General features: G+C 40.3%; 1 protein-coding gene across 5 annotated transcripts in view; it reads right to left on the bottom strand.

Moving 5' to 3' along the window:
- cobl (cordon-bleu WH2 repeat protein) overlaps positions 1-13,917 on the bottom strand; it is a 60,913-nt gene that overhangs the window by 28,959 nt on the left and 18,037 nt on the right. For 3 of the 5 annotated variants that reach the window (XM_063486153.1, XM_063486157.1, XM_063486154.1), the window contains 4 exons: positions 12,191-12,235; positions 11,434-11,522; positions 11,096-11,167; positions 3,940-4,122 (listed from right to left, as the gene is read on the bottom strand). In XM_063486153.1, the coding sequence (XP_063342223.1) occupies positions 3,940-4,122; positions 11,096-11,167; positions 11,434-11,522; positions 12,191-12,235 (389 nt within the window). The remainder of the gene's footprint in view (positions 1-3,939; positions 4,123-11,095; positions 11,168-11,433; positions 11,523-12,190; positions 12,236-13,917) is intronic. The other 2 variants (XM_063486156.1, XM_063486155.1) reach the window with 2 other exon arrangements.

The raw sequence follows: 13,917 nt of genomic DNA, 5'->3' as shown, positions 1-13,917 counted from the left end.
TGGTGGCCCCTTGGTGGCCCGCGAGGTCGTGGTATGCAGAGATAATCAGCCTGCTAGCAGCGAGTCCTTGGCAGCTTCCTCTCCGCAGGGATCTCCTCTCTCAGGCGGGAGGAGAAGTGTTTCATCCGCGCCCGGATCTGTGGCGCCTTCATGCTTACCTGCTGAGAGGTTAAACTTGGTTGCTAAGGGTTTGCCACATAGTGTGATAGCGACAATTCAGAGCGCTAGAGCCTCATCTACTAGAGGCTTGTACGCTTACAAATGGCGAGCCTTCGAGCGATGGTGCCAGGACCGCCACACTCTCCCATTTCAGTGCTCTATTGTGGATGTTTTGACATTCCTGCAGGAGCTGCTGGATAAAGGCCTTTCGTTTTCGACAATCAAGGTTTATTTAGCAGCTATATCTGCTTGTCATATTGGCTTTGACGGGGTGACACCAGGTGCACATCCCCTCGCCATACGTTTTCTGAAAGGGGTTCGCCGGCTGAGGCCCGTGCTTAAGTCCAGTGTCCCTGCTTGGGACTTGTCTTTGGTGCTGGAGGCCCTTTGTAGCCCCCCGTTTGAACCCATTGAGTCTGTGGATATGAAATTTCTTTCATATAAGACCGCATTACTTCTCGCTTTGGCTTCAGCGAAGCGAGTGGGTGACCTTCATGCGCTGTCTGTGCATCCCGCCTGCACACAGTTTTCTCCTGATGGCCACAAGGTCGTATTGCGTCCAAATGCTGCCTATTTTCCCAAGATCATGCCTGCATCTTATAGCTCAATGGAGTTTGAGCTGCTGAGCTTTTGCTCCCCTCCTTTTGAATCTGAGGAGCAGAGGAGGATGCATTCTCTTTGTCCAGTGCGTGTGCTACGCACCTACATTGAGCGCACTCAGAATGTGCGTTTATGTGACCAGCTGTTTGTCTGCTTCGCTAATCCAAATAGAGGTAGAGCTCTGTCCAAACAGAGGCTGTCCCACTGGATTATAGAAGCTATCTCACTGGCATACGGCACCAGAGGTCTTGCGTTGCCCCACGGGGTGGGAGCTCATTCCACCAGGGGGATGGCGACCTCATGGGCTCTTTTTAGAGGGGTGCCTGTAGCTGATATTTGTGCAGCAGCTAGTTGGGCATCGCCGCACACTTTTGTGCGGTTTTATCGGTTGGACGTTACAGCCCCTTCGGTGGCTCATGCTGTCCTTTCTGCTGGGTCTACCACTCACTAAGGATGTGGTGGTCCCATTCCGGTTCGGTGGCTGCTCTGCAGGGCGTGTATATATGTCCCATACTTATGTGTTGTACCGAGTGAATCGACTGAAAGGGAACGAATAGTTATGTCTATAACTTCTGTTCCCTGAAGGAGAGGAACGAGGTACAACACAGGGTGGCCCCACTGAGCAGTTTGGCTCGGTGAAGAGCGGCTATCGAACTGAGGGATGACTGTGATGACAGCGGCTATATGTGCGGGCGGGGCCGTGCGCGTGTCATCACACGTCATCTGCCTTAAAGGCGTGAATAAAGGTTTCTTCAGCCAGGACACGCGAGGGCGTGATATCCCATACTTATGTGTTGTACCTCGTTCCTCTCCTTCAGGGAACAGAAGTTATAGACATAACTATTCGTTATCATTCTATCGCCCAGCTCTAATAGTCATACATGCCCACAGTTTTTTAAACATTTTTTTTACTAGGCTAAAAGACACATTCCTATTTTGTGTTTTTATTTTACATAAAGACACAAGCTCTGTATAAAATGCACTGGCATTTTTTTTTTTTTAGATAATTTGTATTCTAAAAACATAGGTAGGAATAAATGATCAACATGCAAATATATGATAAATAAAAGTTTATCATCTATCCAGTTGTCCTCATCATCAAACATGCACGTTCACATGTTCTCATCCTGCAAAAAGGCCTAAGCTGTGGTAGAGTCATAGAGTCAACTGTGCTGCAGAACTGAGAAGATATTTTCACAGCATGTCTGAGTAAGCAAAATATAACAAAAAAATAAAACAAAATAAAAATGAAAATAAATAAATATATAAAAAATCCCCACATTTGACAACTGTTTACTTCTGCATTATCCAAAGCTATTTGGGCCATTTGCTTAACAAATAAAATTTATGGTGTGACATCTGTTTTCACTGGAGCTTGAACTTTTAGAAGATGGAGAGCTCATCTACAGAACTAAAAGTTTGCAAGTCCCCCCCCCCCTCAGTTTAGCACCCCACCGCCTCAAACAACTAATGTAAATGTGAAAGTACAACTTTTAAATGTAATGCAAACTGATTTAACATCTGCAGTTGGACCACATATTCAAGAACTAAGAGCTCTTTAATGCCAGTGTCCTGATATGCCCTCAGAAACTGTCCTGAGAAGCCTCTCTGCTATGGCATGAAATCTTTTTTAGTCACCTTCGTGAAACACAAACATGCCAGGCATAGCGCTAAAGCCTGACACCTTGCACTTCTGTTGCGTCGTTACATGATGTTGGCTAATCACATAGTCTGTTTTTTTAATTAAACAACCCTTTAAAGTCCCTTCATTCATTTCTATGTGACTATCTCAGTTTTATGTGTTGTTTTTACTCTGTAAAATGTGTGCAGCTGAACTGTCGATAAAACAATCTAAACACATCAAAAATATTCGAAAACAAGGACACGTGGCAGGTGACCTGCACCACAGTAGGACCTTGCATTACGATACATGTGATAGGCTAACAGTTTAGAGAAGGCATACGGAAAAAATTAAGAAATCTATTATTAGACTGTCCATCAAGTCCTCAGATAACCTTCCCAACTCCTGTTCTGTTCTAGCTTCTCCTGTGAGTCTGGGTGGTGTCTGGTTATTTGAGCCCTGGTATCTGTCATAACTCTTAATCTGACAGGTGGACAGATAAATTACCATCTCTGTCTGCTCAGCAGCTATAAGGAGCCTATGACTCAGAGTCACAAAGGACTGCAAAACACAGGAATATAAAATATCTATATTTACGTTTCAGTTATTCTAATAAAGAGGACACCAATTTAGAAGGTCAGTTGACACTGAAGGTGTATTAATGTCTTGTCAAAGGGTCCTCTTGTAGTTGTTCTGCCATTATCATCTAAAGGACACAGATAGCTGAATGCTTTGGCTGACTTCTGATAAGTTAACTTGAGGTAAACACAAAGTTGGATGTGGAATAATGAACATTGATTCTCATGGCTATGTGGTATTTTTGTCTTTAGTGCTTTAGTTAATATTGTTTATTGCATATTTAATGTTCTGAGAACAAGAGACTGTGAATCAAATCTTTTAGGATTGTATTTGCGGCCCCCTTCAGTACACACATTATTTCTCAGAAGTCTTTTCTACTCCATACTCTGCTCTTTTTTTAAATAATTGAGCAAAAAATCCATTAAATGCTTAGACACTGAATAATGTTCTTCAAGATCACTGGCTCCTTAAAATAAACAAAACCTATTATCAGAGGGAGGGCAGAAGGATGTTGGTTGCTAAACAACATTTAGTAGCATGCCTCCATAACACTATAATGAGACTGCAGGGAGTTGTTGCTTATTGTAGACAATACAGGTCACCCTGACTTTGAGGTCAGAGTACCTAAAGGAAATTCTGCATCAGACTGATTGCAGCTTTCAAATATACTCCATCGGGTCAGTGCTGAAAGCTGAGAGTTATTTGCCAGGATGCGGATTTTCCATAAGATGCACAAAATTAGCTGTGTCATTAAAATGATGCCAATCATGTTGAAATTGTGTTTTTAAGTAATGCGCATATACAGTGCATCTTTATATAATAACTAATTTCATTTGTGTTTCCTGGTACGAGTTACTGCTTTAAAACACAGGATATGGATTCAATTTCACAACTCACAATTCCAGTCCAAGCGTTGTCATGAAACACAAACATAAAGAGCAGCACACATAAATCTGGCACAGGTTAAACTGTTTCCTCACCTGACAGCTTTCAACTGTAGTGTGCTCCATTCTGGGTGCAGGGGCAGGAGGCGGTGGTGGGGCCCTCCTCTTCTTGGTCTCAGCCTTGGGAGACAACCTCGGGATACTGGCGACAGACTGAGACTGGCCCAAGGTGCCGGACCAATTAGGTCCACTGGAGAACCCAGATACTGTGGACACATCCTGTGGGTAACATGAAAAATAAAAGGAGAGGGAATCAGACTGACAAATGGGAGGAGGAGACATGAAAAAATGTACAAATTTAAGAGTTTGAAAAACATTTTTGTAATTAGCTTGAAGCAAGGAACAAATATGATCACTGACTTGTAAGCATAAAAATGACTGATGGCTAAATTGTCATTAAATTTTCAAGGACAGCTCAGAGCTGGCTTTATCAAAAATTTAATCCAGTTCATTCTGGGTTCATCTAATATGTTAACGACCATATTTGGAGATGAGGGGATAAAACTTACAGGAGTTTAAGAACATGTTTAGCACAGCATTTAAAATGGTGCAGAACTCTGCTTGGGTCAAAAATCACAACTAAGTGTAATGAAACCCAGTTGCTTCTTGATTTATGACATGTATCCAAACTTAACTTGAAAACTATTAGACAGCAGAATATCCTGTTGACTCACTGACAATCTTGATTTCAAGGGTTATGTTTAGTGTAAAAGCTGACACGTGTATTCTTAAAATCCACATCTAGGAAAACCGCAAACAAAATGAATAAAAACATGCAAGCGTGCACAGACTATGAATGCAATGCACAGGAACATTTCTGAAAATACAGTCTATTCTTCAGTCATGACAATTATTGCAACATTTGATCAAATTGAGAGTGCGACCACATTTTCAAAGGGTGGCTGCTCCCGACCAAAGCATTGAAACAAAAATGGGTTTCGATTTCTGATCAAAGAGGGCCTAAAGTGCTCGTGAAAACCTCCACCTTCCTGTGGCTCAGCTTGGTACAGACCTTTGCAACAACAGGAGCACCAAAACCACAGCTCAAAACCCCATGATCGAAGAAAAAAAAAAGTGCTTTAAAGCAGATTAATTGATGAGTTCAGACAATGCCTGGATACAACATAAAAGCAGAGCAAAAAGGAGCATAAAGTTCAGGTCATTAGGATTAATTGGGCCTTAGGTTATAACATCTCACAGTGGGGAAGGATGGGAAAAGCACAAGGCTTCAGAAAAAAAGAAATCTTTGAGTGGGAAAGTATAGCATGCCTGCATTTTTTCCACATTCAGACAACTGATATTGTAGATTCTGCGAAATAATATATTTTGGGTTAACCTGCTGCCTTCTACTGAAGTTAAAAAAGAAAAAGAGGTAACATAAAAAAGAAAAGTCAATTACATTTTTTTTCTTTTACATTTTGATCTTGTTGAAATCCTCTGAAACCAATTTGTCATTTGTATCCAAAGTATTAGTAACAATGCAAAGACACAACACAGCTAAACACTATCCTCCTAATATATAATCACTAATATATAATTTACTATTGTGCAATAAAATAAAAGCTTCTAAATTCCTCTATCCTTATAACCACGGCAAAACTCAATATGTCTATGACTGTGAAAACACAAATGGAAGGCTTAAAGGGGAATATTAACACAGAACCACCTGAAACTAAAGCAGAACATATATATATATATATATAAAATATTTGCCACAAGCCTGTTCTGTCATTTTTAACAGTTCGCTGTGTTGTGTGACTTGTGCATCTATGTTCTGACAGGAGTAACATCAGAGTGATGCAGAGGCAGAGGAGATGGCAGACAGAGGCTGACAGAATAAAAAAGAAATGCTGGAAGAGAAACTGATGCGATTCCCATATGGAATCTTCAAAAACAAAAGTATGTTTTCACCTCAACAAAAATATAATGTTCAAAGTGGAAAATTCACATGAACTCTCCCTGACTTTTTCACCCTTTTCACCGTGGTAAACAATCTGAAATGTGTGGAAACAGTGAGAGAGGAAAACAGAACAAAAGGTACTCCAGCTCTTTTGGGGGGAAACAGAGTTCACAGCACATTTATAATTACAAAGTGTGTAACGCAAAGTCAACCTTTTGAAGCTCTGTATAACTAGGATCATGCCTCACACACTGAATCTCCTGGGAATTCCTTTCATGTTTTTATGGACAGGAAATTAACTTACTGACATTTTGTTTTTTATATATATATATCTATATATATATATATATATATATATAAATATATATATATATATATATATATATATGTGTGTGTGTGTGTGTGTGTGTGTGTACCACCGGCAGATAGCGGAGGTGGCTGATGTCCAGAAGTCCTAGCAGTGGCTGGACAAAGCTGGGCTGAAAGACAGCACAGAGGCACTAATCATGGCAGCACAGGAACAAGCTCTGAGCACAAGATCCATAGAGGCTGGGATCTATCACATCAGGCAAGACCCCAGGTGGGGGCTGTGTAAAGATGCCCCTGAGCCAATCCAGCACTTAACAGCACGGTGCAACATGCTAGTAGGCAGGGCATACATGGAACGCCATAACCAAGTGGACGGCATAGTATACAGAAGTATACGCTGACCTCCTCAGTTTGTATGTTCCTAGCTGTGCCTTACGATCATCTGGTCAGCTACTCCTGGCTCAACCTAGGCACCGCCTGAAGACTAGGGGTGATTGGGCCTTTGTCTCTGTTGCACCAAATCTCTGGAATAGTCTCCCTGTTACCATGTGTGCCTCCGACTCCATTCAATCTTTTAAAGCACGCTTGAAAACGTATTTATTCAAACTGGCATTTCCGACATGCTAAACTTTACCTCTCACTAATCGCTGTATCATTATTCATTTTGACATTTTCTGGATACTCTGAATTTTCCCTACTCCTATCTTTTAATGCTTCTGTCTTTCATTTAATCTAATTTGTTTTAATGACTTACTGGTTTTGTTATCATTAACTGTTTATTGTGTTATTGTGAAGCACTTTGGTATACCCTTGGTTTTAAATGTGCTATACAAATAAACCTGTATTGTATTGTATACTAAGAAGTATACAAGATCAAAATGGGAGACGCCTCTTAGGGTGGTTGAGAATGACTGAGTTAAGATCCTGTGGGACTTCCTGATACAGATGGACAAAATGGTGGCTAACCAACCGGACGTAGTAGTGGTAGACAAGCAGAAGAAGACGGCTGTAGTGATAGGCGTAGTGATACCGAATGACAGCAACATCAGGAAGAAGGAACACGAGAAGCTGAAGATGTACCAAAGGCTCAGAGAAGAGCTCGAGAAGATGTGGAGGGTGAAGGCAACAGTGGTCCCAGTGGTAATTGGAGCACTAGGTGCAGTGACTCCCAAGCCAGGCGAGTGGCTCCAGCAGATCTCAGGAACAACATCTGCGATCTCTGTCCAGAAGAGCGCAGTCCTAGGAACAGCTAAGATACTGCACAGGACCCTCAAGCTCCAAGTCCTCTGGTAGGACCCGAGCTTGAAGGAAATAAGAACAGGGCCCTGTTGGAATGCTACTCCGTTTCCAGCAGAAGAGGTTACTTGACTAGGATGTGGGACCTATGGAACCTTCGATACCCAGCATCCAGACTGACAGCAAAACAACTAATAGCTTGGTGTTCCAACATTGAGTAGAAGGAACTGCTTTCACAGCTAGAGATCCATAAGGTATAGCACAAATGCTATGGCAAGGGAGAGCCAGGACAACAGGTCAGGAGGGAGATATTACCTCCACCCGAGATTGAGTACCAGGCCCCAAGTACGATGGAAGAAGGAGCGCTGAGTGCGAGCGTAGCTGACCAGAAAGAGAGGATCATGATGAAACTGGAAACCTGGACCCTCTGTAGTTGGTTACCAAGACTACATGAAGTACCCTCTGAAAGTCTACTAGAAGATGTGAATGCAGCACTAAGGAAAATTCCTACTGCAAACAGCAAGCTGCCCATATCTGAGGCCTTAGAAACTGCCAAGCAAATACTCACAGCCTTGGCCAACCACTTGGTTATATATATTATACAAAAGGTATAGCAGAGAGATAGAAGGCAGGAGAATAAACCAGCTGTTCTCCACGGAAACATCCAAGGTGTACTCTCAATAGCAAGGGAACAATATAAGAACAGCATCACCAAGGCTGGAGACGGAGCAGTATTGGAAGAGCATATGGGAGAAGGATGCAACCTAAAAGAACAATGATCAGTGGCAAGTGGATCTAAGAGCAGATGCCAGCAACAGGGTCCAGTAACCATCACAGTGGCAGACATCCAAGAAAAGGTCCCCAGTATGAAGAGTATGAAGAGACAGCACTAGGCCCCGACATGATTCACGGCTACTAGCTGACGAAGCTGACTGCACTCCATGAGTGTCTGGCAGCACAAATGAACCAGCTGCTAGTCCACAAGAGACACCCAGAATGGCTAACTGGATGTCAGACAGTCCTGATACCAAACTGGTGAACATTCAGAAAAGGTGGATAGACTTTTTCACAGATAGAAGCTCCGATGTCAAGTATGGAGCAGGGGGGGGTGTAAAGGAAAAACTTTAAGTCAGTAATAAGCAGTCTGGGATTATGTTGCTTTTTGGTGATAAGATGAAAGGCTAGTTTTGACAGCCAGCTGCTGTTCACTCTAAGGATTTGAAAAGAAAAAAAACAAAAACGCTTGGACACCGCTAGCATAACTGACAGGTTTTTGACGGGGCTCCCACACAAACGCAAAGCAGGAGATGAAGCATCGCCAAATATGTTTCCAAACCAACCAGCGCGAACATTTATGAACACATAAAACAAAGGGGGGCCTAGCAAAAAAAGTTTGAGAACCACTGTATTAGAAGAACTTAAGCAATGCCACTCCCTAAAAAGCTAAGAACAAATAAATACTGCATATTAAAAAAAAAACTTTTATAAGTGAGTTTGCTTTAGAATGAGGTCTTCCCAGACATAACGCTATTTGACCATGCTAATGTTTTATGACCACACACACTTACACTAACACACACAGTAGTTTAGCCCCTAATGAACAATTAGAGATAAGAGGCTGGGCTTTTAGTGCTAATGTAGCCAAGGTAGGGTAATGTGATGCCTTTGGGTTGATAACACTCTGTGGGTGTGTGTTTTCTGGTGTGTGCAAATGCATGCGTGTGGTCTAAAAATTGCCCAGGCTGAGAAACAATCATAGGGAAAAAAGCTGCATTAAAGTCCAGTAGAAAGGGTGAAAAAAAAGAATTATTAATCAATCCAACAAAACTGTCTTTCATACTTTTCAGTGTTTCAGTAAACTAAATGAGTTGTGCCGTGTCTATAACAGTTTTGATGTTTAATTCATAGTCTGCTGACTTTTTTCCTTTTAATTACACTGTGATCCCTATATGCAAAATCTTTAAGAAATAATTAAAGATAACGAAGAGAATAAAAAAAGGACAAAGAGGACTGGCTGGAAAAGGAAAAGAAGAAGATAATGTTAATAATGCTCAGTATTAAGCAGTAGACACAAAGTTGGAAGGGTGGAGTCAAGGGCAAGCTTAGAGGAGCAGTGTACTGAATAGGAGGGAGGCAAGCAGGCTAATGTAATCAAATGCCATTGATTTAGTTATAGCTATAACAGCTTCAGTGCTGCTAAATGCAGCGTCTAAATGTGCATCTGGATATACTGGAGAGAAATCTTGGAGGAAAATCTTTTACATTATGTTACTGATGTTTATCATACTCAGAATCTAAAATCAGCTCAAATGTTTTTATATGTTTTTATATATATATATATATATATTTATGTATATGTATGTATCCAAATTGGATACGTACTACCAAATTAGTGCTCAGATGCAGAAGTAAAGAGATGGATGATGGTTGCGTAAAATAAAATGTAATGGTGATATGAACTGCAGTGATAAAGACCTGTGATGAACAGATGCTTGAGAGTCTGCTGACTAATCTTATAGAATGACTGCCCTCTGGAGGACATCGGCACACATTACTGCATTGAAATAATCCAGTCTCTCTGCACCATAGTTTGTGCTTGGTCTTCATTCTAACAGCTCTCTCTGCTCCTCTTTTGTCTTTTCCTTCTACTTCCCTTCACCCCAACAGGTTCTGTATTAGATTTCTCCTGTCCGTAAGCCTGGATCTACAGGAGATTTATTTCTGCTAAAAGTTTTTTTGTTTTCCTGCAGTGTCATCAAGTTGTTGGTCATAAGGGAATGTTGGGTTTCTATTGCAGAACTACTTTTTAAAGCTGAAACAACTAAAGATTTCCATTAAAACGAATAAATTATCGGCCAAAGTGACAGGCTTTGGTGACACAGGCAATCCTAACAGTAGAGGTCCAACATAACACATCCAAATCAAAATTTCTCATAGACAGGAATATGAAGAACATCTAAAAACAGAGCAAGCCTACTGGAGTGACTGTTATATCAGTTTTTCAGCTGCCACATAAGAAAAAAGTGAGTAAATTAATGTAAAAAAACAGAACTCTCAAGCCACAGGATGAATTTAATACTACTGACCCGCAGTCATGGATGGATTACTGTGACTGTGGGTCTTAAACACAAACTTGCCATGGGTCCTTGTTATCTACTCATGCAAATACCAGGCCCAACATATGCCCTTGTCAAAAGACAGTTTTATTGCACATAACAAGGCAACTTACATCCACATTTATCTTGTATTTGTTGACATGTTAAATTACTGCTATTATGACTACTGCTACATATAACTCGTGCAGGACAATTTACCCCGAGGCACCAACAGGAAGCTTTCAATAGTCTTAACTGTATAAGTCACTAAAATGTTAAATGCAATCCAAAATCAAGCACTAAAGGTGATGACAAAGGACACAGGTGGCATAGTACTAGCAGTGCTGCTCTATTGCTAATGCTTGTTTCAAAGCTAAAGTCCTCCTGTTTATTTTGATGCATTTTTTGAAAATCCCTTATATTAAAAAAATAAAGCAATGATAATGTACACCACTTAAGGTAAAAGCCACTGGCTCCAAGGTATGTTCCCAATTTGCACAAACAGCAGTCTGTCCATAGAAGTAGTCTGTATTATGTTCCAGTTATACAGAATAACTGGAACACCGTATGAGATTGCATGGCTTCAGTAACAAGTTAAGATGAGAGCTTTATTTCCCTTCTGGACATCGTAAAAATTGTTAGACATACTTACACAGGATTGTGTGTCAGTGTTTTGGATTATTTTATCATCAAAGTCATCCATGTCCACAGATGTTGTCTCTGTCTGCAAACGGAAGGCACAACTAACATGCAGCATCAAACTATTCAGCCATGCATTTAGCTTGCCTCAGCTATCAGTTAAGTATGAATGGCCTATAAGGTTAGTTTGTAAATTACTTCACACTATTATTTTTCGAATGATACTTGTATAAATAATTAAATGCAAAAACTAAGGGCAGAATTATAATGATGTCCATGCTGTTTTCTTATTTAATAATTCAGACATACTTCCTGCACACATACAGCATATTGCCCAGGAACGAGTCTCACCTTGGATTTCCTCCTGCTGAACTGGAAGATACCCAGGAGGCCTTTTTTTTCTGGTCTGTCCAAACTGCCAGTACTGTTGCGAACAAAGTCTAAAAAAGTAAAACAAGAGCAGGAGGAGGAAAGTAACGTAAGCACCTTATAATTAAAGAAAGGGAGGAAAGAACAAAGGAAAGACATGTTTTTTTCCTGCATGCAAAGGTTAACGAAAAGGTTAACATATGGTTATAAGGTTAACAGAAAAAAAATTGTGTTATTTTTTTAACAGTCAGTCAACTCTAAATATTACTCCAAACAGATACCTTTGTTTTAAAAGCAATAAATTAACCTTCCAGTTTTGCTCAGCAGAGGGAGCTGCAGCTTTGCTTTTCCTCAGGTCCACCTCTACCCAACCTTTATAATCAGCTAAGCAGTAAGTAAGAATGTGTCGTGATAAAACTACAGACTCAAGGACTGAGAGGGAAGGTAAACTAACTATCAAACATTTAAGGGCTAATACTCATAGTTTGGGTTCTGAAAAGAGGCAGAAGCAAGCCAATTTATTAATAAAGCCTTTAAAAAGTAAAGGCATTGATGTTCACACAGGTTATCAAAAGTACATAAAGCAACAAATGATTTATTTTAATATGGCTGGTTAATGGTTAATATCCAATGCAGCAACAACGCAGGGTTAATAAGCAAGCAGCGATACATTGGGTTAAACAACCACATGTATTTGAATGGTGCCAACGCTAAGACAGACAATATATACGTCTAATACCTGTGTAGTTAAGTGCAGGGGCAGAAGCCATTTTAGGCTGGAAAGCTGCAAAACATGATAAAGTTTAAAAACACAAACGTCATTAATGGATAACTCATCTACATCACAGAGCGGCTGTGCTTGTGCTTTCGTGTCACAGCACAGCCGATGCGCTACGTAACTACTGATTCACAAGAGGAAGTCATTTGTATAATTGCCTCATAATAATGAAAGTAAACCACATTACTACTATGTTTTCAAAAGGGTAGGACTCTGTGTAAAATGTAACTGAAAACATGACGTGGTGATTTGGAAAGGATTCGAACCCTACAATTTACCAAAAACATTTTAGCATACCAAATGCTGAGAAAGAAAAGTTTAAAGGGAAACTGGGTTGCCTTGTTGATTACCAAAATCTTGCACAAGAGTGCTTGACCATAAAAGTGACATAATGTTCTACATGTTCCCTTGTCACATCACTTAAGTCATAAAATACACGTTTTTACTGTGAGATCACAAGAGAATCTTTAACTATAAATATCATTGGGTGTGGACAATCACGCAGTAAACAACCATAACTTCATACTACATGAAGGATCACAAATGCCCCTCAGGTGAATTATGTATTAATACAAAGGTCGTACATAATTCATAAAAGCTCACTATTTCAGCCATTGTATGGACAGGATAACAGCAGATACTGTGAGACAATAGCAGGGCAAGCCAAAGCACACACCAGTATCCACGATAACATCCTTTGTCTGCTTAAATTTCACATCATCCATCATCATCTTAAGTGTTACATCCTATGTTTACCAGATAGTTTTATTCAGCCAGCAAAGCATTATTTTATCTTTTAAAAAGCTAATACAATTTTGAACATATGTGCAGACACTCGCTTTAAAGAGACTGGGGTTAGAGGTGAAATGTGTAAGATTTAGGTATGTGCTTAACAAGTCCCCTAGAATTTTAAATGCTCTTTTTCTACAACAGCAGTCACCTGATGTTATTATGCGACCTGCAGAGGGCTCCAACCCTCTTTCTCTCTGTTTTAGACAGTGCATTTGAGCAAGGTGGAGAGCAAGCAGCTGACAAATGCAAAAATCAGCACGGTTGCACAGTACTTTGATGAAGAAAACGATGAGCAGTTGTACGTCTGTGGTGTCAGAGTAAAGTGGCATATAACCACCTAACCAAAGTGATGTGTAACCACATGCAGCACAGGAGCGTGAACGCTAACCTGGAAGGAAGGAGGGTTACCGGTGCTAGTACTGTAAACTTTAGCCACATTCAGGAAACTAATCTGGCAATCTGTGTCTGCTTAGATATATAAGATTTGCAATATTATAGATGGCACAAAGTACCAGACATTTCAGCGACATCTAAAACAAAATACAATTATTAAGGAACCCGATTAAGAGTTTATCTAAACAATGTGAAAATTGAACAACTGAGATTTATTCTCAAAGACAGTTATAACAGATGTATCTACTGAGCATGCTAACCCGTCTATGCCAACCTGTACCTACAGACAGAATAACAGAGGGGTAACTTGTCAGTAGTGCCTTAAACATATATTCTTTCAACTTCTGTGGTGGCAACAAGCCTTCCAGTTTGTGTAGAAACCTTTGGGAAATAATTTGGTAAACATAATTTCCTTAGGGATTAATAACGTATTCTGATTCTGAAAACAGACCTTAGCTCCATTTCTGTGAAACCTCTGTAAACTCCTGATAACTTTAAAGTCG

The sequence above is a fragment of the Pelmatolapia mariae genome, linkage group LG10_11 (assembly GCF_036321145.2).
Source record: "Pelmatolapia mariae isolate MD_Pm_ZW linkage group LG10_11, Pm_UMD_F_2, whole genome shotgun sequence".
Lineage (NCBI taxonomy): Eukaryota > Metazoa > Chordata > Actinopteri > Cichliformes > Cichlidae > Pelmatolapia > Pelmatolapia mariae.
This window is presented reverse-complemented; position numbering and strand designations above follow the sequence as displayed.